The sequence below is a fragment of the Crocuta crocuta genome, unplaced genomic scaffold (assembly GCF_008692635.1).
Source record: "Crocuta crocuta isolate KB4526 unplaced genomic scaffold, BGI_CrCroc_1.0 scaffold15, whole genome shotgun sequence".
Taxonomy (NCBI): domain Eukaryota; kingdom Metazoa; phylum Chordata; class Mammalia; order Carnivora; family Hyaenidae; genus Crocuta; species Crocuta crocuta.
In genome coordinates this window covers 1,550,926-1,578,837 of record NW_027530508.1, presented here as the reverse complement: position 1 = coordinate 1,578,837, position 27,912 = coordinate 1,550,926, and the positions used below count along the sequence as shown (strand labels likewise).

Sequence of the window (27,912 nt, the reverse complement as noted above, 5' to 3'; positions counted from 1 at the left end):
GGGTCAGGGAAGGAGGGAGATACAGAATCTGAAACAGGTTCCAGGCTCTGAGCTGGCAGTCAGCACTGAGCCCAACGCGGGGCTCAAACCCACGAACCGTGAGATCATGACCTGAGCCGAAGTCGGACGCTCAACCGACTGAGCCACCCAGGCGCCCTTCACCTTTTTTAAAAAAATCTTTATTTATTTTTGAGAGAGAGAGAGAGGAAGAGCGAGCGAGCCGGGGAGGAACACAGAGAGAGGAAGACACAGAATCCGAAGCAGGCTCCAGGCTCTGAGCTGTTAGCACAGAGCCCAAAGCAGGGCTTGAACCCATGAACCGTGAGTTCATGATTTGAACCGATGTCAGACGCTTAACTGACTCAGGCACCCAGGCTTCTGCCCCCCCCACCATTTTAAAGTGTATTTCTTTATCTTGAGAGAGAGAAAGAGAGAGCCCGTGCATGCATGCGTGAGCAAAGAAGGGGCAGAGAGAGAGGGAAAGAGAAAATCCCAACCAGGCTCTGCACTGCCAGCATGGAGCCCAATGTGGGTGGGGTTCAGACCCACCATGAGATCGTGACCAAAATTGAGAGTTGGATGCTTAACCAACTGAACCACCCAAGGTGCCCCTTTTTTTTGAGAAAGAGAGAGAGAGAGATGGAACAGGAGGAGCAGAGCGAGAGAGAGAGAATCTTAAGCAGGTTCCATGCCCAGAGCTGGCCTTGAAACCAGGACCCTGGAATCATGAGTTGAGCTGAAATCAAGAGCTGGACACTGAACTGACTGAGCCACCCAGGCGTCCCTGCACCTTTTGTTCTTTCACTGTTTTTTTCTTTTCATAGCATTTATCTCTGCTTGGTGTTACATATACACACCTGTATGTGGGGGTGGGGGATGTTTCTGGGATTATTTGTTTCTCTAATGTGAACTTCATGAGAGCAAGGACTTCTTCACTGTTGTGTTCTGGTACCCAGAGCAGTGTCTCAGGTGCAGTATCAATAAATATGTGTTAGTTGAATATACAGTGCAAATTGCTTCACTGTTTTATAAACCCCGGAGTACCTTTAAAGTCCTAGAGTTTGTAGAATTCAGTCTAGATATTCTTATCGAACGAAAATCCTGGCCCCTCTTCCTAATTTTCCACTTCTTTATTCTTCCATTTCATTTTTTTTTGTATGCACTTACCTAAATATGTCTAAATGTACACATACTCTAGGCCCATTGTTTTGCAGCTATTTTTTTTCCCTACTTATCGGAATGCCTTGAGGAGCTCCTTGTTAGTTCTGCAGACCTACAGATATGGAATGGTTCATTGATCTAACTCTCTGCAGATGAGCATTTAGGCAGTTTTCTTCTTAAAAAAAAATTTCTTTTGAATTAGGTCATCACTATACTCCATATGGGGCTTGAACTCATGATCAGTAGTAACATGCTCTACTTGACTGAATCAGCCAGGCGCCCCCTAGGTGGTTTTCAATGTATTGCCATTCTGAATAGCGCTGTAGTGAGAATGGTTGTACTTTCGTCTTTGTGTACACGAGCAAGTGCTAGTTCTACAAAAAACTCAGAATTGCTGGGTCACAGTGGATGACCATCTATGATTGTCATAGGCCCTGAGGGAGTAGTTTGCATGGTATGTGCTTTGGGAGAGCAAGGAGGCCAGTGCAGCTTGGGTAGAGTGAGTGAAGGGAAGAGAGTAGTAATGAGATGTTTGTTCATTGTGCGGGGTTGTGTGTCTGAAGCAGACTGCATAGGGCCTGGTAAGGATTAAGGTTTTCCCTGAATGAGGTGCTGGTGGTGGTGATAGTGAATTGATAATTGGGCAAAAGATGTGAGCATATGGAGAAATGCAAAAGGTAAGTAAACATAGGAAGAATGATTAACCTCAGGAATATGAAAGAAACTCAAAACCATAGTATAAAAAAAATCACTTTTCACTTATCAAATTAGCAAGGCTAAAATAGGTCTGGTACTTCTTTCTCTTGGCAGGTGAGGTAGGACAGACCTTTTCATTCTTGATTGAGGAGATTTCAAATTGGTATATGGCTTCTGGAAAGCATATGGATTAAGAGCCTTAAAGCCATCGTTTAGACCCTTTGACTTGATAATTTTTTTTGACTTGGTAATTTTTAACACTCTCCAGACACACAGCAAATACTATTGTGCGCTGGAATCCAAATGAGAGAGGAAATGCTTATGCTGTATTACTTGTAAGATAGAATATAAGCTGTGATAAGGGGATCAGTTAGGCAAAGAAAGTACATCAGAATACTAATAGTTTTCAGATTGTGGGTGTTTAGCAAGTTTATTTATTTATATTTTTACTTTTCATACTTTTCAGTAGTATATATTTGGCATTCATCAACTCAGAAAGTTTGTTAGTTTCTGTGATTTTGAAGGTTTACTCAGTCTTTCAAAGAACCATTATAAACAGTTTTGCATACATAAAAAAGAATAGGGCCATTGATTTCAAATCTCATTAGAAATATAACCCGGGATAAAGGCGAGTGAGCCTAGGAAAGATTCAGATTTGTCCCTCAGAGGATTAAGAACTGGACCCAAAACTAATAGGGTAGCACTTATGCGTTTTCACACAAATTTGCCCCTCTTCCTGGAAGTGTTTTTGTTTTTTGTTTTTTAGTTATAAGGATGAATTCCAGTTTTGAATTTGTATGCCGCCATATGACGTGCCTGTTGAGTATGCTTCCCCTTTATATGACATGTGTTTCCATTTCAGCGGCCTCATTGTTCCCGAGAGAGATGGCAACGAGACTGTCCCTGAGGTTGTTGCCACATCAGGTTATGCCCTGCTGCATTTTTTTAGTGATGCTGCTTATAATTTGACTGGATTTAATATCACTTACAAGTAAGATATTTATGTCTAATCTTCGTGATTTCATTAAGGGACTATACTCTTTGTTTTAACAATAATAATGACTAACATAGTTGAGGGCTGCCAGTGTGCCAGGCATTGCACTAAGCAGTTTGCATGGATTTTCTCATTTAAAGTTCATTTAAAAACTCATGAGGTATGGGCAGTATTTGTTCACTTGTTCTGTAATTGAGGAAACTAGTGGGAAATGGTAAAATACATTATCAGAGTGGTGGGACCACAGTTTCAACCCAGCTCTAACTGCTTTTGAGCTTCTCTTGGAAGAAAGGGGCATTTTTTTGCTAATGGATAAAAACATTGGAGTTTTTTGCTGAGTGTGATTTAACAAATGTTACTCGTTTTCATGTACTCAGAGGTTGGCCCATTGATGAGAACTTCCTTGAGGTTACAAAAGAAATGTAGACAACAGACTTAGGCAGCTTTGGGAATTTGTTATGATAGGAAAGAGGCTAACTTTTGGCTTTTCTTTTTTTCCCTCTTAAGAAATGATTGTTTTCATAAGTAGTTAAATTCATAAAGCACCCTAAGCAAGGGGTTTGTGCTGAAGAGCTTCTGTGGCCCACGGAGCTTAAGATACTGTTTGGCGTTTTATAGAATAAGTTTGCCAACTCCTGGCAGAGGCAGTAAGCTCCATGTTATAACTGTTATGCAGGATTCTGCTGCAGCCCGTTTTCTCAGGGTCTCCAGATTCTTGCAGGCCTATTAAGAGCCAGCTCTACCTTGTTTGATATGGTGATTTAGCTTTTCAGGTGCCCGGGCTTTGTGACTTGGCTGCCTGGGCAGCTTATCACATTACTAGCAAGGTGATTTTTAGTGACTTAGGCATAAAGGCTAGGTTGAGGGGAAAGACTGATGAGTCTGGTTGTGTACAAGTGAGATGTGTAAGCAAGACATTGCTATTCAGATCTAGGGCCCAGAAGAGCTGCCAGAGCTGGGGATGTCATCTGGGAGTCACTGGCACGTGGGCAGTGACTCACTGGCTTATGGGGCCGAGTGCACAGTAAGGAGAGGAGCAGTAGAGGCAGCTAAGAGACAGAGGAATGCCAGTGGGCTGTTTATTACAGAAGCTCAGAAAAGAAAGTTTCAAGGAGGGAACTGACAGCTATGAGACTGGGTAAGCAGAGGGGGCCCTAGGTGATCCTGACTGAGGAGGGCAGGGTCCGGGGCCCTGTGGGGGCACAGTTCACAGAGGAAGGTTAGAATGCCATGGCATTGAGTGGGACATTCAGCTCTAAAGTGGTGGGAGAGGTTTAGGCCAGAGCTTTTCTTTTCTTTTTCTAAGTTTTTATCTACTTAAGTAATCTCTACACCCAGCGTGGGGCTCAAACTCACAACCCCAGATCAAGCGTCAGGTGTTCTTCTGACTGAGCCAGCGTGGCACCCCCTAGGGCAGGGCTTTTCAAACTTCACATGCACTGAGATCTCCTGAAGGGCTTGTTAAGATGCAGATTACTGGGCCCTACCCAGAAACCGTAGTTCAACAGAGCTGGGGCCCAAGAATCCAAATTTCTGATAAGCTCCTGGGTAATGCTGCTGCTGCTCTCTGCCCTTGGCCCACACTCTAAGTAGCATTGCTCTTGCCATTCAACTAGGCCCCGTTCTGGGTTCCCTGTAGGTTCTTAGACAGTCTTCGCTCTAGAAAGGCCCTTCATAATAGCAGCCTTGAGGGAGAAGAGAAACTCCGGGGAGGGAGCACCCCTGGAGAGGGGAGCGGTTCAAGCACCGCTTGACATTGGAAACCCTTCACTCCATCACTGGAGGGCTCTTCTAGCTCTGTGACCAAGAAACGCAGGTTATTCTTAGCCTGATTGGGGTAAGGGAAGCCTTGATCTCTCCTGGAGAGCAGAATTCTTACTTTTTTGTTAAGTGAAGGAAGGTTGAGGTTATCCTAAATTTTATTAGCTTCTTGGTTTCAAGATCTCTGTTCTTTAAAAAGGAGTCCTAAACCAGTTTAGGGGTTCCAGACCCTTTGAAAAACCAAATAAAATGGTTCTTCTTTATTCCCAGAAGAATGCCTAGAAACACATACATAAAACATTGTTATTCTTTTTCCAGGTGTCCTCAGATTGCCCTGAATCCTAGCTTTGGGCTGACTGTAGCTGGGGACCCTTGAGACTGGTTACCCACAGCTATTTAGGTGTTCACCCATTGTCTTTTAGAAGAAGAAAAAAATAGTTATATTTTATTTTCACACAAACTGACATTTCATTTTATTTCTGAGTCAACTTGTAAGCACAGATAATTAAACCAATTTTTCTCATTATTCCAGTTTAGACATACAAGCGATGTTTTGATACACTGTTACCTGCCACTTTCACTTTTCAGAGATTAAAAAATGAGGTTTGTGTTTTGAGATTTTATGTAACTGTATTTATTTATTTAGAGAGTGAGAGCACAAGCAGGTGAGGAGCAGAGAGAAGAGAGAGAGAATCTCAAGCAAGCTACGCTCCATTAGCACAGAGCCTGATGTAAGGCTTGAACTCACGAACCTTGAGACCATGACCTGAGCTGAGATCAAGAGTCAGACGCTTACCTGACTGAGACACGCCGGCGCTCCTATTTATTTAATTTTAAAGTTTATTTACTTATCCTGAGAGAGAAAGTGAGTGCAAGAACAAGTGGAGGAGGGGCAGAGAGAGAGGGAGAGGGAATCCCAACCAGGCTCCATGCTGTCAGTGTGGAGCCTGATGCAGGGCTTGAACCCAGGAACTGTGAGATCATGATCTGAGCCAAAACCAAGAGTTGGACACTCAACCAACTGAGCCACCCAGGCGCCCTGAGATTTTATGTAACTTTAAAGAGTGCTCACAATTAATTTTTGGCACATGAGATAAACCTCTGCCTGAGGGTACCGGAGTGGGGAAGTTGAGGTATAAGGGAGGCTGTTATATTTTCCCTCCTGTAGTTCAAAAGGCACTAAGGGTTACTCCCTTCTCTTCGTCATTTCAGCAACATAGATTCTGGATATGTGCCATTCCCTTGTATACGGTTAGTAAGTGTATCAATAGGAAATTCTAATTTGACATAATTTTGGTGTAAGGCATAGGGGTGCTCACACCACCGTGGCAGTGATTTTACTACAGTTTTATTTTAGGCCTTTTATAAAAACAAAATGTGATTGTTGTAGCCATTTCACCATAAGTCCAATCTGAAATTTAAACTTTATTTTTTATAAACTGTTGCCTTGCAGAGGCCTTTTTCTTTTAGAAAATTTAAGAAAGTATCTATCTGTGTATTTATCTGTCTATTTATTTATCTATTTGTTTATCTATGTACCTACCTACCTATCTATCTGTCTACCTGTCTGTCTGTCTATTTATTTAGAGTGTGAACAGGGGAGGGCAGAAAGAGAGGGAGAGAGAGAGAATCCCAAGCAGGCTCTGCACTGTGAGTGTGGAACCTGATGAGGGGACCCGAGCCCATGACACGACCAGAGCTGAAACCAAGAGTTAGATATTCAACTAGCTGAGCCACCCAAGTGCCCCAAAGGCCTTTTTCTTGATAAAGATGAAACTGAAGCTTCACTTCTGTGTTTGTATGATTACAGAGAGACAGTAGGCACCTCTTTCTAGAGGCCTACAAGAATGTCATTTAGCTTTTTTAACCAAATACTTGGTGTACTTATTCAGCTTACTGGAGTTTGAAAAGTAGGCATACACATATCTTCCATTATAATTATATATGGACTATTAAAATACTGTATAAAAATATTTATTGAATTTTATTACAAATATATAATAAACTGATATTTGTAGGTGTGAACATTAATTAGCTTTTTAAAAGTTTATTTATTTTGAGAGAGAGAGAGTACAAGCAGGGGAGAGCCAGGGTGAGAGAATCCCAAGCGGGCTCCACACTGACAGCACAGAGCTCAACGCAGGGCTCAAACTCAGGAACTATGAGATCATGACCTGAGCTGAAACCAAGAGTCGGATGCTTACCCCACTGAGTCACCCAGGCACCCCTAATTAGCTTGTTTTTCATAGCTGATTCCTGATTTTCTGACATGCTTTGGTGCAAAATTTCTTTTTAGTTTTCTATATAGGCCTTAGAAGAAATTTATGCTCTTAAAAGTATCTTGATAGTTCAGTTATTGCCCCCTCCTTTAAAATCTGAATTCTGTTTCAGAGTGCTGTCAACACAGTTATCTTAAAGTCCTGTTATTACTGAGTGAAACTGATCCTCTCTTTTCTTCCATCTGACATGAGTAGGTAAACGTACTGAGGAATTTTAAATACACCAATCCCAGCAATAATCTTAAATTCTCTGAGCTTTCAGAGACTACCCAGAGGTATATGTACCATGAGGATGTATAGGGTATTCTTAGCAGTTTGTTTCATCCTCTTCCTCCAAACTTGCAAGCTCATTTCCTAATGCTCATCACTGGTGGGGCCACCAAAAACAGCATAGTCATCCCACCCTTGAGAAGCTAAGCCTGGATATTTTGTAAGAATTTCTTCTCCCTACGTAAGTTTTTTAACTTGTCTCTTATGGGAATCCAGCAGGGTTGATACGCCCTAGTCATGCAGTGTTGAGTGACCCCACTTAGGCTGAAAGGTAAGTTATGCTCGCAAATGAAACTGGAGAGCCAGCGATATAGGTAGTTTTAAACCTTGTGTAGGCAGGAGTTCTGCTAAATTAACTGAAGTGTTGCTTTGTGTTGATTTAATTTCCCCCACTGTTTTTATAGTTTTGACATGTGTCCGAATAATTGCTCAGGCCGAGGAGAATGTAAGATCAGTAATAGCAGCAACACAGTCCAATGTGAATGTTCTGAAAACTGGAAGGGTGAAGCGTGCGACATTCCTCACTGTATACATGACTGTGGTTACCCTGATCGGGGCATTTGCAATTCAAGTGACGTCAGAGGATGCTCCTGCTTCCCAGACTGGCAGGGTAGGAACTTCTATTTTTGCTTTTCTTCCGGTTTACCGCACCTTCCTAGTTCCTTACGTTCTACATTGACTTTATTCCTTGCATGTATTCCAGGTACCGCATTTACGTTTTTGCGTCTATTCAGATTCTTACCAATCTTTGCATTTCACAGATGTGCGGTGGTGGTCTCTTTAGAATTGTGGAGGGGGTTGATATTCTTTGCAGTTCATTCTTGAAAGTTGGAGAGCTTGGTCTCAGCCTTAAGAACACATAGCAGGGAACCAAGCTGGGAGGTAGGACAAGGACTATCAATAATGGGATCTCTCAGAAACTTACAGTAAACTCCACACAATTGGAGTCTGTTCTATAATAGAACCCTAAAACAGTCAGCGAGTGGTATTCTCTTCAGATAGAGATTATTAAAGAAATTTTAGCAAAGTCTTTCAGGGATCTGTGATAACAGCTGTTACTAATTTAGTAATTTTCTTTATACGTTTACCCTTTCTTCAGAGCACTTTTATTTTGAAAGGAAATGTGCTTGTTTAAATGCTTTGTGCGGTTTGGCCTTGGCCGCCATCAAAGAGTTAAGTAATTGAAGTATTTGAGCACCTCCCGCTGTGCACAGCTCGAAGCAGGAGCCACACCCCCTAACAGTGGAGTTTCTTGATTTTCCAGGAAATGGATAGTTTCTTTTATTACTCCCGGGACTAGTCTTTACATTTTTAGCCTGAAAGTTTTTCATTTGAATTAATAATTCCTTTATCCGGTCTTTCCTCTGAGAGCTGCTTAAGCAAGTATTTCGTTACTAAAAAAATCCTAACCTGGATATGGTCAGGTCATAATTAGAAAAGTGTGTGGTTTTGAATTTTACTGGAGATGACTCTTGGTCACCAGCTTTGAGTGAATTGAAAGGACTTTGATATTTAGATGCTAAAGGAAAACTAAGTATTCTTTAGATATTGTTACATTTCTATGATTAAAACTTGAAATGCAGTCATTTTAAAGCTGCATTTTGTGAAGCTAACTTATTCTATTTTAGGTCCCGGATGTTCAGTTCCTGTACCAGCTAACCAGTCATTTTGGACTCGAGAGGAATATTCTAACCTGAAGCTCCCCAGAGCCTCTCACAAAGCTGTGGTCAATGGAAATATAATGTGGATTGTTGGAGGATATATGTTCAACCACTCAGATTACAACATGGTTCTAGCGTAAGTTGTTTTAAACTTTTTTGCAAGAAGCTGACTAGTTTTCCATTTCAAAAGTTTATAAAGTGGAGATAAAAAGAAAAGAAATCATCAGTAATTCGATTACCTAGAAAATCCCTGTTAATATTTTGGTAGTGGAATTCCAGAATATGTTTTTGAAGTCGGGAGTCACAAAGAATGCGTTTTTACCATGAGCAATAATTCATCTTTTCTAGATACCACCTCTCATAATTTGCCTCAGGTACACATAGGGGGCTCTATAAAAATTGGGGGTTATTTTACCTCTTATTTTCATGAGCACATCTGTAGGTCACCTGGTTTGAATTTATAGTTTTCTAGAGGAATTTATGCCATTGTCTAATACTTGACCCAGTGTTCAAGGTCTAATGCTGGTCCCATGCTGTTCATCTTGAAAGGAGAATATATATTATCACAGTGGAGTTAGGAAGTTAGTTATGAAGATTGACTTTGGGGAGAAATTTATGAACACCTACTTATGCTGATTTTGTGCCCTGGAAATTTTTTCTAGGCATTTTTTATTAATGAAGATTATCAAAAACCAGCATCTGTTCTTTAAGGGATTCTGGAACTATATGGCAGCAGTGGCATAGTTTCTGAATCCCCCAAGTAGTCATTAAAGCACACAGACAACTAGGATAGCAAAATGGAAAAAAACACATTAGAAACAAAACAAAGCTTGGTCAGAAGGTGTCTACACAGATGGGTGGAGCTAACCTAGGGCCAGCTCTAGGACCTGAGTGGTATTGCCATCTTTGCCGGAATAAGCCAAGGGGAGCAAAGGACTGACTGACAGGTTCCAGGATACCTAGAAGAAGCTGCTTTGAGACCAGCAGCTGGAACTGGAAAGATTTACGTAATTCTAGCACTGGGGAAGCACAAGGGATCTGTAGTAGGATCTGAAGGGGCTAGAACCGTGTATGCCTTATTAGCTCTCAAAATGAACTAGACAGGATCTCGTTGCAGGAGAAAGTTCCACACTGAGGAGAAACCATTGGGAATAGAATTCATATTGAACAGGACAGTGACAGTAGAGAAAAAGGAAAAGGGTGTCCAGATAACAGTCAGGGAAGGGAACAGAGCCAGGATCATTCAGCAAGTAAGCTGCCATGTGTTTGAACACTACATTGTTAGCAACAGAAGAGTGAGCTGGAGAGCTGAGAAATTAGGAAGACAGTCCTAACCCAGGCCTCTCCTGTACAAGCTCGGGAAAAAACTAGTTTTACTTAAAATTGAGCAACAGAAAAACAGTATGAAGTTATTAATGACATAGGAAAATAAAAGGTAAAGTAACAGAACAAAGAGATCAGTGGGTAGAATAACCCCCCTTTGTACGTGAAAGCGTACTAGAAAAATACACTCACGAAACTGATGGAAATGGAAACTTACTATTCCCACACAAGCTAAAATACAGTAAGAAAATGATGCAAGACATGAAAGAACAGTAGAATCAGAAGTAGAAGAATCCAGGAATGAGTTGATAGAAGTTAGGAAAGAATTTTAAAATAATCTCAGAATTGAAGATGAGCCTAGGAGGAACACAGAGCACAATAGAAACTCCTTTAGTAATAGAATATGAAAAAGGAAATTATTAAAAATCACAAACGAATGAAGGTAAGTACAGTTAAAAACCCTGGACATTATGTATAAAACAAACACGAGAAAACTGTGAAAAGGAGAGAGAAGGCAGTCTGGCTAGGGACCTCAGGACCCAAGGAATGACGTAATGGTAGATTCCAGGGGTTTTCTTTTTGTCTCATATATCCCAGATTTGATGTTGGAAAAAGCAATCTGGAAATGCCAGTAGGCACGAGCTGGAAAAGTCCCAAGAAAAACCCCACCTGTTCTCTCTAGCCTAATGACTAGGAAGAGGTTAGCGTAGCAAGATAGCAAGACAGAAAACTTTCAGACACAAATAACTACCCTACTGCAGCCAAACACCACAGAAAGAACCGTGGCCCCACCCTCATCCCTGTCAGCGAAGTCTGAATGTAGAGTCTAGATTTCCGTTCTTGCCAGGGTGTGGTGAGGTGCTGCCACCCCCCCACCCCCACCCCACTGCCATTGTTAGAGAAGGCCAAGTAAGGAGCTGGGACTTTCTTCTCTACCCGGCAAGAATGAGGCCTTCCCAACCCGTGTGATGTCAGTGGAGACCTTGTGGGGAGCCTGGCAATAACAGCAGTAATGAGTTGGCCTTCCCTCTTACCCACTCGGGGGACAGAGGAGACCTGCTGTAACAGTAGATTTAAATAAGATCCAGAGGCTCATGGCATGATACCCAAAATGTTCAGATTCAATTGAAAATCATTTCTCATGCACAGAGCCAGGAAAATCTCAACTCAAATGAAAAGAAAAAAAGCAATTGAGATGCTGACAGCAGGATGACATTGATAATAGAATTATCTGACAGGATTTTAAAGCAGCCTTTATAAAAATGCTTCAGTGTACAATTATAGACACTCTTGAAACAAATGAATAATAGGGTCTCACCAAAAAAATCGAAGAAAAAAGGAAGAATAAGATGGAAATTTTAGAACTGAAAAATACAGTAACCAAAACAAAAATCTCAGTGGACAGCGTCAACACCAGAATGGAGAGGACAAAGGAAAGAGTCCGTGAACTTGAAGGTAGAACAACAGAAATCCTTCAGTCTGAACCAGAGAGACTATAGAATATTTTAAAAACGAACAGAAACTCAGAGACCTGTGGACTATATCAAAAAAATCTTAAATTTCTGTCAGTGGGGGAGTCCTGGAGGGAGAAGACCAAGTGAGAATGTCTGAAAAAGTATTTGAAGAAATAATGGCTGATAATTGCCCAAATTTGGCAGAAGACATGCATGTACATGCAAGAAGTTGGGCGAACTCCAGCAATCCTGGACTCCCACAGGGGTTCACAGGCCATTGGTTTTGCCCCAGTCTTTCTCATTCTCCTGCTCAGGCATCGTATTTCTTTTCATTTTTCAAATCTCTACCACATTGTCTCCTGTTTTCATTCTCAGCTAGTGGCCTTGCTCCCTGTTTCTATTTTGAAAGGTAAAGTTTAGATGAAGAGAATTTCCACGAACTCCCACTACCACATGTAGCCATTATGCACATCTATGCTCGTTTATTCTGTCTTCTGTTTCTCTGCATCAGCACTGTCTGGTGGGGCGCTGTCATGTCACTAGCCCTGTGTGGTTATTGAGTGCTTGAAATGTGGCTAATGGGACCAAGGAGCTGAATTTTAAATTTTCTGTTCTTAGTCCTCCTCTTACTTAATCTGTCACCAACATTTGATAAAACTAGTCCGTCCCTCCTCTTTTAAACATTTTCTTCCTTTGACTTCCGGGGCTCTACAATCTCCTGATATTTGTTCCAACTACTTATTCCTTCTCAGCCTCTTCAACGCACTGACTTCTGAATGACGATGTGCCCCAGGGCTCAGCTCATGGTCCTCTTCCGTGAGAGCGTGTGTTCACTCTCCTGGTGATTGCATGTAGTATCTCGGCCTTTATGTTGGTGACCCCCAAATTTATGTCTGCATCCTAACCTTTTCACCTGAACCCTTATCTCCACCTCGTTATTTGACATCTCAATCTTTTGGCTATCTCAGAGGCATCTTAAACTGTATGTGTCCAGAACTGATCTTTCCTCCTGGCCAGCTCTTGTCCCAGATGACTCTATCTCAGTTAATGACCACTTCATACTTCTATTTGCCTAACCCCCAAATTTTGGAGCCATTCTTAACTTCTTGTTTTTTCATATCCCATATCAGTATATATATAGTTATCTCTTGCTGCATAACAAAGAACTATAAATTTAGCAGCTTAGAACAGCACACATTTATTACCTCATAGTTTCTGCTGGTCAGGAGTCTGGGCATGGCTTAACTGAGTGCCCCACAATCATAGTGTCACCTAGCCTTTGTTCTTATCTAGAGGTGCAGCTAGGGGAAAGTTCACTTTCAACTTCATTAGGGCTGTTGGCAGAATCCATTTCCTTGTGGTTATAGCCCTAGCTTCTTGCCAGCTGCCCTCAACTCCTAGAGGCCTCCCATGGTTCCTTATCACTTTGACTTTCCTAGTGTGGCTCCTTGCTTCATTAAGTCACAGGGAGTCTCTCTAGACTGAGTCTGCTGGTGGGACAGATGTCATGGAGATGACATGTCATCATTTTTGCCGTGTACCATTGGTTAGAAGCAAGTCATAGATCCTGCCCACATGTGAGGAGAGGGTAAGGTATTATACATGGGCATGATGGCCATAAATACCAAGAAGCCAAGATCATGAAGACCACCACCCCAGTTTCTGTCTGCTACGGTATGTCAGCAGATCTTGTTAGCTCTGCTTTTAAAATCTGTCCTCACTCTATTTTTTACTGTTTCTAGTGCCAGTGCCCTGAGAAGTAAGGTAAAATTAAAAGTGTGAAAGTGATTGTCCCTTCTGCTGATACTAGATACTGTGAGAGTTGAGTATTCTACCATTGATGTGATTTTTATCCTTGTATTTGGCATCATCCTCTCTCAAAGCAAAGCATCCGGGAATGATTCTGATATTTACTCTCCTTCATGTCCTCATATCTTAATCTCCTATGAAGCCCACCAAATACATGTTATATTCCCTCTTTCCTCTCTGTGACCAGCCTGCCGCTATCTCTCACATAGGCTTTATCAGTAGATTCCTAGCAAGTCTGTCTGTTTTCATGCATTCCTCTTAATCCATTTTTTAAATACCAACTGGGATGGTTTTTTAATATAATACAGATCATATCGTTTACTACCTTAAAACCTATTGGTGGGTTTTCCCATTAGACCTAATGGGCCTACTTGATCTGACCACCACTTACCTTCCCAGACTCAACTTGTTCCTTTCCTGCCTCACCAGCCTTCTGTGTTTACCTAAAACTCTCTGTGTGTATCCTTCTTTTAATGGCCTTTGTGCCACCCCTCCCTCACTCCAGATTCTTCTTGCTGTTGTATCCCAGGACTGTTTTCTTCTCACCCTTTAGGTCTCAGTTAACTGCCCCGCAAGAGGTCTTCCCTGATGATCATCCAGTTCAGACAGGCTCTCGCTGTTCCTTTTCATAATTCTGATTTCTTCTAGAGTGGTCTTCATCATTTTTAATGTTATATGTCCCCGTTGTTGTGTTTCTCAGGTTTTGCCTTTTCCGTTATACATTCTCCAAGGTTAGAGCCCTTGTTTGCTCACTCAGCTCAGGGCTTTGCTCGTAGAATGAGCTTAAATAAGTATTTGTCAGGTGAATGGGAGAGTAAATGGATTCTTTACTTACTTCACAAATATCTGTTCCTAGAAATATTAATGTCACCTCTTGCTTTTATTTGACTGATGTACCTCATGTGCCACATTTGTTTTTTAGATTGTAATATTTTTTTCTGCTTGTACTTGATCAGAACATGATTTTTATAGCTTTATGTGTTTCATGTAAATATTAATGTAGATTCAAATAAATTTTAACTAACTCATGAAAAGTAAATATAGTGACTCCTTTTAGAAGAAGTGTTTCTGGAACTTACATTATAAACTTAATCATCATTTATACTCGTATATAAGCATATTTTAGCAATTGAGCCTACTATTTTTCCCAGAACACTGTTAACCCAAAACTTTTAAGTTGCATTAAAAAGCAGTTCCCATTTTATGTCACCTAAGAGTCCTCTTGGAAAACAAATGGTCTTTGTCTCCTGGGTTAAGATTTCGAATTGAAATTTTATCACTGGATTTTCTTCCCTTAAGCAAAAAAGAGTTTAAAAACATTTTGGTGGGGGGGGAGGGGGTGGTGGCTCCTGGGTGGCTCAGTTGGTTAAGTGTTCGACATTGGCTCAGGTCATGATATTGTGGTTTGTGAATTTCAACCTCACGTCGAGCTCTGTGCTGACAGCTCAGAGCCTGGAGCCTGCTTCTGATTCTGTGTCTCCTCCCTCTCTCTCTGCCCCTCCCCTGCTCACACTCTGTCTTTCTCTCAAAAATGAATAAACATTAAAAAATTTTTTTTAATAAAATAAATTTTTTAAAAGAAAAAGTAAGATATTGAGCAGCAGATAACCAAATACCTAATCCAGGAAGTTTTTTTTTTTTAAGTGTATTTATTTTGAGAGAGAGACACCACAAGGGGAGGGGGATAAGAGGGAGGGAGAATTCCCAGCAGGCTCTGCACCATCAGCACAGAACCCATTGTGAGGCTTGAACTCACCATGTCCTGAGCCAGACACTTAATGGACTGAGCCACCCAGGTGGCCCCAGTAAACTTTAAAACAGATTCACAGAAACGGTAAGACTGACTCCCTGTTCTGCCCCACAGACACCATGTGGGTGAGGTTCTGAGAGTTCTCACAAATAGCCCAAATCTGGAAAGAAGCAAACTGAATGAATATCATTGTTGTTTCACCCTCTTAATTAAAGAGTAGGAGAAATTAGAAATTGTTGCTGGGGAGGATTGGGTAAAAAGAGGGAAAATCAATTGGTTGGCTGACTCACTCTGCCCAGAAGTCCAGGCTTCTTTTAATTTGGGATATGCATTGACCACTGGGGTAGGAGACTTAAAATCTCAAAGGAGAGCAGAGTCTGGGTAGATTATTCTAATAGGCTGCATACTCCTCCATCTGAGCCCCAGCATGTCCTCAGACTTCAGAAAAGTGGATAGAAGAGAAAATACCAGTTCTCACAATAAAGCTAGGATGGAAGGATAACTTGTCTTAGATATTCCAGAAAAAGATTTAAGAAATCACCCACACTTTATAAATGTCTAGAGGACAATGTCTAATCACAAGCAAGATGAAAGAAATCACATTGTAGCTAACACAAATATTCTATGATAGAAAAATAAAGAGGAAGAAAACAGCTTGTAAGTGCTGTCAGCTGATCAGAGAGGAAAAATGAGGCAATTCCTTCCAACTGCTGCATGCCGCACATCAACTTAATGAGGATTTGAATTTAGAAAAACAAACTGAGAGAAAGGAAAATAATAACAATGAGATGAAATGGGAGATTATGCATCTAAGGAAATGTAAATAAATTATATACAGCAAAACCTAGAAAGAAAATTGAATTACTGACAGCTTTATAGACATTCCAACGAATACAGGCTGAAATAATTAGAAAAGCAAAGACACATGGAAAACAGGAGATCCAATATAAAGATAAGTGCTGTCGCTGAAGAAAAGAACCCAACAAATAGGACAAATGGATTGAAATAGTACAAGAGGTTTCAGGAAAATTGTATAGCTGTTCAATAAGACCTGATTTGATCAAGTTATTGAACTTTTAGGATAAACGGCAAATTATTGGACGGGAAGCCTCTCAGGTAGTTCTGTGCCTCCTCTGGCTGGGGTCATGTTCAGCCTCCACAGAACCTTTGCCGTGGTCTCTGGATGGTCAGACACTGTGACTGGAATCCAGGACCCTGTGGGCGGTGGAGCCTGTGGCCTGTGCTGTGATTGTCATTGTGATAGCAGCCATCAAGGAGGGTATTGTGAGAGAGATGGCTGCAGCTCTGAAAGACATCTGTTTCTGAATTCCTAAAGTTTGTCTTTGCTTATCTGCTTGTCCAGGTCTTAGAACTAGTAGTTCAGTATTCCATTATCTTGGACTGAGCTCCCAGAAGAATTTATTTAGTGCTTGGAATTTCTTATGTTTTATTGCGTCAATATTGTTCTTGCCTTGCGTTTGCTTCTCTGGGTTGTGAAAAGAGTCACAGCCTATGATGCAAGAACTTTGGCCTGTTCATCTGTGCCAGGTTATTGGGACCTGCCAGCACCTTAGTGTCTCCAACAGGCTCTGAGCTGACTCGTTGTTGACTATGAGGAGCAAAATGCATAAGATACAGATTGAGCACCCTCTGTGTCACTTGAAGAGAAGTAGATTAAGTCATCTAGGGATTTGGGCTCCATCTGTTTCTTTCCTCTCTTTCAAGCTTACAGAGACAGGTCTCTGACGTGAACATTAGGTATATTAGTGCTTTTAGAAGCCATGCCAGTTCTCAGGAAAGCCCTCCCACAACCAGAACTCCACAAAAGTCTTACAGTGGTATGCAGTCCATTTTGTAAAGACATTACCCTGGATGGATTTTGGTTATTTCTACCCAGGTAAAATACAATAGTGTGATTTTAAAAAAGAATAAATAGAGAGGGGGAGAGAAAGAAGGGAGAAAGAGGAAGAGGGAGAGAGAATTAGAATGAGAGTTCCTCAGACTTCCAAACAGAAAAGCAAACCACAGGAAAGGTGGAAAAAAATCAGACTAGCCTTGGGCTTCTCCAAAGCAACATTGACTACCAGTATTTTTCAAGGGAGCAGCATCTGCAAAGTTCTAAAGGCAAGAAAGGATGGCCCAAGATATTATACCCAGCTAAGATGTCATTCAGCTGTAAAGCTGGCAAGCAGGTATTCTTTTTTTTTTTTAATGTTTATTTATTTTTGAAAGACAGAGTGTGAGCAGGAAGGGGTAGAGAGAGTAGGAGACACAATCAGAACCAGGCTCCAGGCTCTGAGCTGTCAGCACAGAGCCCAATGCGAGGCTCAAACCCATGAACAGTGAGATCATGACCTGAGCCGAAGTCGGACACCCAACCCTGACTGAGCCACTCAGGTGCCCCCCAAGCAGGTATTCTTAACCATGAGAGAATTTAAGGAAAAGAGCACATATGAGCTCCACTAGAAAAAATCCACTCAGCAGCAAAATCCAGCCAATTAGGAAAGAGGATGGTGAAGAGATTGCTTTAGCTAAAATATAGATCCAGTACTAAAGAACTACTAAAGATCACAATTACAGAACGGAGTGTGAGTATTATGAACTGGGACAGTGTAAAAATCACATAACAAAAATTGGGAGAAGAAATGGGAGGAAATGTGAGTGCTAAGGTTTTCAACTTTCAAAGCAGGAAGTTAATGGGTTCTATCTAAAATTAACTAATTTTGTATGTAACTTAAAAACTAAAGTGAATCCAACCTCTAAATAATTTTTCATGTGTTTTAAAAAATGTGGAATATTCAAAGAATGCATAGTTATAGCTGGTATTAGTGTATTATTCAGTAAATACCCATTTTATTTTAGATCATGTGTAAAATACTTAAGACAAAAGGAAAAGTTTAGAAAAGAATAATGAATACTAATGCACACACCACCTAGGTTAGGAAATAAGGCCTTCCTAATATAATTAAAGATCTCTGCGTGTTAAAGATAATCGGTATCCCGATTTTGTGGTATCATTTGTTCACATATGTATCTTTATACTCTTGATACATATGAACATTTATTAGAATTAATAAATTTTCTATTAGTTATTACAGAAATAGTATTCTGCAGTTTGATTTTATAGCTTGGAATTGTTCTGAGGTTTATGTTGAAAATGTGTTGAGTATATTTATTTTTCAGACTATAATTTTATTACATAGACATAATTATTCTATTTTTCTTTTTTAAAAATTTTTTTTTAATGTTTTATTTATTTTTAGGAGAGAGAGAGAGACAGCGTGAGCAGGGGAGGGTCAGAGAGAGAGGGAGTCACAGGCTGAAACAGGCTCCAGGCTCTGAGCTGGCAGTCAGCACAGAGCCCGACGCGGGGCTCGAACCCACGAACTGCGAGATCATGACCTAAGCGAAAGTCGGACGCTTAACCGACTAAGCCACCCAGGCGCCCCAATTATTCTATTTTTCTATTGATGGACATTTATTTCCTTTTTTTACTACTGTATCAGTAAAACATTCTTATATCTTCTTGTTTACATAATAATAATTTTTTCATAATAAACTTGGATTATTCGAGGAAACAGAAACTAAACATTTATTTAAAGTAGAACAATAGCATTGGTTTCTTTTTTTTCTATTAAATTGTATACAATTTGATAGTATTTAAAGTATCAACTATAGTATGATCCCCTTTGTATAAATATATATTGTCAGTGTATTTTTCTGTCTGTATTTATGCATCAAAAATGTCTGGAATGATGTTTACTTTGTATTTTAAAAGTCTTTAAATGAATCCATAGTATAATTGAAGTGCTAAATGATAATCTAGCTTCTTTGAAAATATAACTTAAAAAAATCAATTAGATAAAGTAAAGGAAAAGTCGAGAATTTTCTTTTACTTAATTACCATTCCTTTTCAGTACCTGTCTTCAATTTCACGATTAAATGAAAGAAAAGTTATGGCAGTAAGTGTCCCTTGAGTATAATGCAACTTGCAAATGATTTAGACTGCGTGTAGAAGAGGTTTTCAGGAAGCATCAGAAACTTCTAGTAGATTTTTTCCCCCTTATCTCAGGGCTGTTCAGCCCAGCCCCGCTTCCCAAGCTCTGATATGTCACCCTTCCTCCCTCCCCCTGCAGATGTTAGGTTTGTTTGTTTGCAGAGGTGCCTTCTTGTATGCATGGTACATTTAATTAGTATCTTCAAACTGCATTATATCACAAATAAAAAAGTATCACAAATAACAAAGATACTCTGTTTTGTCATTTGGGTGAAAATATGATGTTTGTTTTGTAGGTATGACCTTGCTTCTAGGGAGTGGCTTGCCCTGAACCGGTCTGTGAACAATGTGGTTGTTAGATATGGCCATTCTTTAGCATTATACAAGGTAAAATGTCTCTGCTCTGTACTAAGCTAGAAACTCAAGTCTTCCACGCTTACTTTATTGTATTATGTGGTTGAAGAGCTATATAATGTTGGGTTTTTGTCTCTAATCTTTTTTATTGTGGTCATGTACAAATAATGTGAAATTTACCATCTTAACCATTTTTAAGTGTACAGTGCAGTGGTATGAAATACATTCCTAATGTGCAGTTATCACCACCGTCCATCTCTGTAACTCTTTTCATCTTGTAAAACTGCAACTCTATGCCTATTAAACAGTAACNATGTTGTAAGTGGAAATTAAAGTTGAAACCACTTTAACCTGAGAGATTTTAATGGACTCACATTATACTGGGGTATTATGATTGTAGTACTAAATCGTTAAAAATTAATACTGTATAAATTAGCTTTTATTTTCATTAGCAGGTTTAGCCAAGAATAGCCACCTTGCAATATAACTGAATAATCACTTTCATTTCCTTGTTTTTGTGGTTTATGGTAGGATAAGGGAACTTTTCAGCTTTATTTTTCCAACCTATTTTATACCATAAGAGATCTCATATGAGGAAGTCCAAGTACAGTGGTGAAGTGTTAGAGATATGGAATATATTTTGTTTCATTTTATCTTGTTCCTTTCTCCGGTCTTTTCCTAATAATTCACTGTAAGGTGTATTGCACTAGCCCTTTTTAAGCTAAAAATAATATTGAGGTTTTGAACTTATCCTTTTCCTTCTCAGATTTGATCCTTTTGATGTTTTTTAGAATTTTGTTTACATTTTTTTCCCCTAGGATAAAATTTACATGTATGGAGGGAAAATCGATTCGACAGGGAATGTGACCAATGAGTTGAGAGTGTTTCATATTCATAACGAATCATGGGTGTTGTTGACCCCTAAAGCAAAGGAGCAGTATGCAGTGGTCGGGCACTCGGCACACATCGTCACATTGAAAACTGGCCGAGTGGTCATGCTGGTCATCTTTGGTCATTGTCCTCTCTATGGATATATAAGCAATGTACAAGAATATGACTTGGGTAGGTGTGCTTTTTCTAGTGATTCTTTTTTGATGGCAAATCTAAAACCTTTGCCCTTTTTATTCTGTTTAACAAGATTCCACCTAACACTGACCCAGTACTTTATCTTGAAATGCAGTGAATGTTGCTATATTACTAATGAAATTCAGAGTGTAGCTGCTGCGATGTAGTATATATTTGTTACTTTCAGTTTGGTGAGCAGCCAAAGATGGCACTAAATGCTTTGGGTGTTGAAAAGAAAGTAAATATATAAAAATGGTTTGGAACTACAAGTATTCTGATGAAAAAAAATTTAGACCACCCTTTAGAGATTGGGTTAACGGACTGTGATTTCCCTTAATGTAATGTGTAATTTTTCCATTGGTTAAATTTTATTATGTCTGCTGTTGTGGGTGCAGGAGTACTGCCCATTAATTGATAGTTTGAGAAAGTAGGCCCATAAAGTACATCTGCGTATTGGTCACTGAAGGTCACGGGATATGAATTATTCAACTGAGAGGAATCTGAATCTTTTAAATTTAATGTAATTATTTTCCTGCATGGTGTGTTAGAACATCGGATCATTTAACATGTTGATGTTTGTCCTCATGGTTTTGTTATAAGTTTTAGATGGTCTTCCTTTAAAAATTAAAATATAAAAGAAATTTATATGTATCAAGTCTCCTGAAATCTCTTGTGTTGTAAACTAATTGGTCATTTAAAGTATTAGAGAGGAGGAGCCTGCAACGTTTGCCTTTAACTGTTTTCCCCTTCCAGCTAAGAACACGTGGAGTATATTACATACCCAGGGTGCCCTTGTCCAAGGGGGCTATGGCCATAGCAGCGTCTATGACCACAGGACCAGGGCCTTGTACGTTCATGGGGGCTACAAGGCTTTCAGCGCCAATAAATACCGGCTTGCAGATGATCTCTACAGATATGAGGTGGACACCCAGATGTGGTGGGTGCTTTTTCTTGAGCTTTTACTCTAGGCTATGAATTCTGGCAATTGTCAGGAAAATATTATGTTATATTTTTGGTTTCGGGCCTAGCAGATAATTCTCTTCAGCATTGTAGACAGGAAAATTGGGAAAGAAGCAGAAAGTGAGAGTGTAGCTAGTATTTATTTTGGTTGCATTATTCTGTAATTTTGTAGTAGATTGATTAGAAAATGCTTAATATTTTTTGACTGGTTTTCCAATTTTCAAATGTATCTTTTTTTTTTTTTTTAAATGTTTTATTTATTTCTACGAGAGAGAGAGAGACAGCATGAGCAGGGGAGGGTCAGAGAGAGAGGGAGTCACAGACTGAAACAGGCTCCAGGCTCCGAGCTGGCAGTCAGCACAGAGCCCGACGCGGGGCCCGAACCCACGAACAGAGCGAAAGTTGGTTGCCTAACCGACTAAGCCACCCAGGCGCCCCAGGTTTTCCAATTTTCAGACACTCAGTACCACTGTAACATTTTAGCTCTTCAGAATCCTGAGGAATAAATTGTTCTACAAAGCTGAGTTTATGCACATTGTTGTAATTACGTAGAATCTATCCATTTCTTAACCTTTTCTTGATGACCGAAGTGTCATCATTGGGGTTAGTTACTGCAATTGCATGGAATCATCCAACAGAGGTGGTCTCAGAACCTAAATTAGAGCTCTCCTCCCACTCCTATAAATTGAACTATGTAATGTATGCTAATTTTAATAAATACAAAGCAGATTTGAATTATGAAGTAATGTGATTATATAAAGCAATGGTTTCTCTTCACTCCTTTTGTATTTCCTTACATATTTTGAGACCATGCTATGGACACCATTTTATATTATGTCAGTCATTAAAATGTCTGCCATTTTTAGTGGCTGTGTAAAAACTCAGGTGTACTGAGCCTGAACGGTTGGAAGTTCTGGTTTCTAGTTTTTAGCTTATTAATAAGGCATTGTACACAAGCTTTTGTCTTGTATTTTATGTGAACTGGAATTATAGGGTCATAAGGTATGATCATTTTAAGGTGAAGATTTTCATAGGCCTTTAAGATTTACAGATTTACTTATTGTTGAGAAAGTTACTTATATATAGGGGAAAATCTAGAAGCATTTGCACATTTGGTTCTAGAGTTAAGAAAATGGTTTTGTTTGCATTAGCAAATAGACAATAAATATCCTAAAAAACTAACCTTGTATTTATTATTTTTAAATAAACTCAAAAGGACCATTCTTAAGGACAGCCGATTTTTCCGTTACTTGCACACAGCTGTGATAGTGAGTGGAACCATGCTGGTGTTTGGAGGAAACACACACAATGACACGTCCATGAGCCATGGCGCCAAATGCTTCTCTTCAGATTTCATGGCTTACGACATTGGTAAGTTTCCCAAACCCATTTTAGCTTTGAAGAATTTTTTTGTCTATAAGCAACATTTTATGGAGTTATGTGTGTATGTATGTTTATTTTTGAGAGAGAGAGAGCGTTAATGAGGGAAGGGCAGAGAGAGAGGGAGACAGAGAACCTGAACCAGGCTTTACTTGTCAATGCAGAGACTGATATGGGGCTTTAACCCATGAACCTTGAGATCATGACCTGAGCTGAAGTCAGACGCTCAACCGACTGAACCATCCAGGTGCCCTATCAACAACATTTTAAAAGAAACTGAAAATATTTCTAGTTTAAAATGGTGAGGCCATTTGAAGGAGGCCCAAATGGCACTTAAAAAAATTTTTTTTTTAATATTTATTTATTTTTGAGAGAGCGAGCATGCGAGAGTGGGAGGGAGGGCAGAGAGAGAGGTGGGGGACAGAGGATCCAAAGTGAGCCCCACATGGGGCTTGAACTCACAAACTGCAAGATGATAACCAGACCTGAAGTTGGACGCTTAACCAACTGAGCCACGCAGGTGCCCCCCAAATGGTATTTTTTATATTCATGTAACAAATATTGCGCATCTTTTAAAAAGTATTACTTCTATATTAAGTTCTTGTTTATATTCTTATTTAAATTTTCAATATTTTTCTTGAGTTCTATGAAGTGAAGTCACTCCCATTAATTAGTTGAATGTTAATTTTTGTGGATGGGTTGGGGTGACTAGCCTCTGTGTTACAAATGAATGACTTATATGATAGTGTTATGTAGTTGTGACCACCAGCATTGTGTTAAATTGGTTTAACCAATAGCTTTATCTCATTCCTTAAAAACTGGTTTTACACATTCTTGCCATAATACTTCTTGACATGGAATTTTTAAAAATTTTGCTGTGGTAATATACTTGACCAGAAGAGGGCAGTATGTGTTCATGTGAAACAAATACTAGAAGTTCTCTTGTCTCCTCGGATGTTCTTTTTTAACAGACGTGTATGTGTCAGCCACTAAGCTTGGAGATTGTAAAATGAGTAAATTACAGTGTTCGGCCTCATAGTGGAGGAGGCATAGAACTGAGTAGACAATATCGCTGCAATTCAGGATGTTACTTGCTCTGAGAAGAATACATGAGAGCATTTGTGGGCATTCCTTAACTCAAGCGTACTCGCTTGAGTTAGGGTTATGGTCAGGGGAAGCCTTCTTGAGGAGAGGCCATCCAGGCTGGGTCCCGAGGAAATAAGCTGGGTGAAGTTAGACGGCACTTATACCTTATTGCTGGGTATCTTGGTGTGGCCATGGTAGAAGATGCTTTTTACCAAGACTAGAAGTAAAAGGAGAGGGACTGGGTTGGGAGGAAGGGAGTAATTGGGCTTAGGGGCATGTTCAGCTGGAAATGACTATGGGACCAAGCCATATAGAGGTCAGTGGGAAGCCCTAGGCAGGGGTGAGCCTCTAGGGAACATGTGTCATGAGGGATGAACAGACAGCCAGAGGATGGGTGGATAAAGAAGGCTGAAGGAGAGTGGAGACTGTGAAAACATGTCAGAGAAGCAGGAGGAAAGTGAGGCAAGATTGGTGATCTGTGAGGGAGCAGTTAACAATGGCTGCAGAGGAATTAAGTAAAACAAGGACTCTAGAGCCTGTTGGATTTAGCAACAAAGATGTCCTTTGTTAGCCTCTAGACAGGGAGGAGGAATAATCCAGATAGCAGTGATGTAAGGTGAGAGATACACCATGAATGTTAACTGTTTTAGTAAAAAAAAGAAAAGAGAAAACAACAACCACACACTTCTCTGTGAAGGGAAGAGAGGGCTTACGTAAGTTGAGTGCCTCCTTCGGCACATTTAAATGCTGTGGTAAAAACCAGGTGGCAAGAGGAAGGAGTCCCCACCACCCTGTGGTTTTAGGGAGGGAAGCAAGGTGGGCGGACAGGAAGCTATGAGAGTTGGTGGCCTCTGTTCTCTGTGTGAAGAAGACCACAGAGTCTAGGCTGGGGAGAAGGAAGTGAAAGCTGTTGTCAGGGTTGAATAAAGGCCTGGATCAGGTGGAAGAACGGTTGCTTAGAGAGTGTGCGTGTCTGAGTGTCTCTGCGAGGGAGTGTGGGTGAGGTTGGTAGGGTTCTGCAGCACCGGTTGGATCAAGGTACAGAAAAGAAGTTAATGACATGGGACAGAACAGAGAAAAATTGGTAGGTCTAGGGAACCTAGAAAAGGACTTTTAAAAAAATTAGATGAGGGGCGCCTGGGTGGCTTAGTTGGTTAAGCGTCTGACTTTCGCTTGGGTCATGATCTCGCGGTTCGTGGGTTCGAGCCCCGCGTCGGGCTCTGTGCTGACTGCCAGCTCGGAGCCTGGAGCCTGTTTCAGCCTGTGACTCCCTCTCTCTCTGACCCTCCCCTGCTCACGCTGTATCTCTCTCTCTCCTAGAAATAAATAAAAAACGTTAAAAAAAAAATTAGATGAAGTTCGAACTGTTTTTTTCTTAATGTTTTATTTATTTTTGATAGAGAAAGCCTGTGAGCAGGGGAGGGACAGAGAGAGCGGGGGACAGAGAAGATCTTAAAGCAGGCTCTGCACTGACAGCAGCGAGCCCATCGTGGGGCTCAAACTCATGAACTGTGAAATCATGACCATGACCTGAGCCAAAGTCAGATGCTCAACTAACTGAGCCTCCCAGACACCCCAAAGTTGGAACTTAAATTTTTTTTTTTTTAGTTTTCCTTTTCCACTGTATTTTCCTGTTTTAGCTACTGAGTTTTGGCAAATCAGTATGGAGTGGAAAATAATTATGGAACCCACCTATTTTGCTTATGTAAGTTTTGAAAAATGTCGAATTAAGTTTAAGAAACATTCTAGTGGGTAAAGTGGTAGACAGCAGAGTGAGTGATGTGAGTGTCATGGCTGTTGCATGCATTCGTGAATTAGAGTTGTCATATTGTCCTACCTCTCATGCCCTGTTGTTTTGCTGCTGCTGTATTTTACCTCAGAAATAATGGTGTGATTAAGAAAAACTGAGAGAGATATTTTATGAGGTTGTGCTTATTGCAGTCTTCTTCCCAGAGAAGATGCCAGTTCCAAACTGATTATGAATAGTGATTGCTTCTGAAATGCATTTTTCTTGCTCCTAGCTTGTGACCGCTGGTCAGTGCTTCCCAGACCTGATCTTCACCATGATGTCAACAGATTTGGCCATTCGGCAGTCTTACACAACAGGTAAATAACTGGAGAAGAAGAAGCACTTGCTCCTTTTCTTTTGTGTTTAAAATGAAGGTGAAGTTAAACATGAAGTAGTGGAGTTGGACTTATATGTTATTTGCAGAATTCCCTCAGCCCATTACTTTTTCACAAAATTTTGTACATATGGACTTCCTGATGTATATTTAAAATATTGATATGGGGAAATACAAATCAAAACTACATTGAGATACCACCTCACACCAGTCAGAGTGGCTAAAATGAACAACTGAGGAAATGACAGATGTTGGCGAGGATGTGGAGAAACAGGAACACTCTTGCAGTGTTGGTGGGAATGCAAACTGGTGCAGCCAGTGTGGAAAACAGTGTGGAGGTTCCTCAAAAAATTAAAAATAGAAGTACTCTCTATGACCCAGTAATAGCACTACTAGGAATTTATCCAAGGGATACAGGAATGCTGATTCATAGGGGCACATAGACCCCAATATGTATAGCAGCACTTTCAACAATAGCCAAATTATGGGAAGAGCCCAAATGTCCATTGACTGATGAATGGATAAAGAAGATGTGATATGTATATACAAAGGAATACTATTTGGCAATGAGAAAGAATGAAGTCTTGTCATTTGCAACAACGTGGATGGAACTGGAAGATACTACACTAAGTGAAATAAGTCAGTCAGAGAAAGACAGATATCATATGTTTTCACTCATATGTGGAACTTGAGAAATTTAACAGAAGACCATGGGGGAAGGAAAGGGGGAAAAATAGTTTCAAACAGGGAGGCAAACCATAAGAGACTCTTAAATACTGAGAAGAAAACTGAGAGTTGAATGGGGGGCAGGGGAGAGGGGAAAATGAGTGATGGATATTGAGTAGAGCACTTTTTCGGATGAGCACTGGGTGTTGTATGTAAGCGATGAACCACGGGAATCTACCCCCAAAAACCAAGAGCACACTGTACATACTGTATGTTAGCTAACTTGACAATAAGTTAGATTAAAAAAATTTTTTTTAAAAAGAGGGAAAAAAATCTGACGTGGATTTGAATTCCTTCTGATGCCAGGTTTGTTGGTGTGGTTTCATTGGCATGCAGGAGTATGCTGTGTTTGGTGCTGTCTCGTGGGACAGCAAAAGTTATGTGCAGTTTCTGTCTTCCGCCCTCTGCTGTTTGCTGTTGTTTGCGCTGTTGGGTTGTCAGGTCTCACAGTTGTATCTGAGTGGTAAGGACAGATTTCAAGGGTGGATGAGGTAGAGGAATAGAGATGGGAAGATTATGAAACTTCATATAGATCAATCTGTAGTCTTTCAATAATCTGAAGTCTGTACTCCATTTCATTGCATCGCTCAAAAATGCCTGGCCCAAGCTAACAGAGCTCTTCATGCATCTGCCGCTGGAGAAGGGGGGTCCAGAATGGCCACTCTGCCTGTTCGTTACTCTGTGCTTTAAAGATTTTTGATTTGCCAAACAGCCTAATCACGTTCTTAATTTTTCCCATTTTGTTTCAGCTGTTATGAGTGTTAATTATTTAACCGTCTAAACTTCTGAGCCTTGTCAATCCTAGAACTATATAAGTGCTATAACGCCAACATTATGTTAGGATGTCCTGAACATTCAGAATTTCTATTGTTATGTTGCAAGATGAGATGAAGACCTGGGATTAGGAAAAGCAAGCCTGCAACATGTTTGGGGGACATCATGAGGGAAGAATCGACAGAATTCACATACTTGGATATTGGGAAAAGAGGACATCTTTTTAAAGTAATAACTTAGCTGAAATTCAGTGATAAATATGGTTTTCCTATGAGAACATTTGGTAGTA

General features: G+C 40.3%; 1 protein-coding gene across 1 annotated transcript in view; it reads left to right on the top strand.

Moving 5' to 3' along the window:
• Positions 1-27,912, top strand: part of ATRN (attractin) — a 154,383-nt gene that overhangs the window by 42,558 nt on the left and 83,913 nt on the right. Inside the window, exons 4-11 of the mRNA XM_077767044.1 lie at positions 2,720-2,848; positions 7,566-7,771; positions 8,790-8,958; positions 19,452-19,542; positions 20,328-20,571; positions 21,328-21,511; positions 22,751-22,905; positions 26,022-26,106. Of these exons, the coding sequence (XP_077623170.1) occupies positions 2,720-2,848; positions 7,566-7,771; positions 8,790-8,958; positions 19,452-19,542; positions 20,328-20,571; positions 21,328-21,511; positions 22,751-22,905; positions 26,022-26,106 (1,263 nt within the window). The remainder of the gene's footprint in view (positions 1-2,719; positions 2,849-7,565; positions 7,772-8,789; positions 8,959-19,451; positions 19,543-20,327; positions 20,572-21,327; positions 21,512-22,750; positions 22,906-26,021; positions 26,107-27,912) is intronic.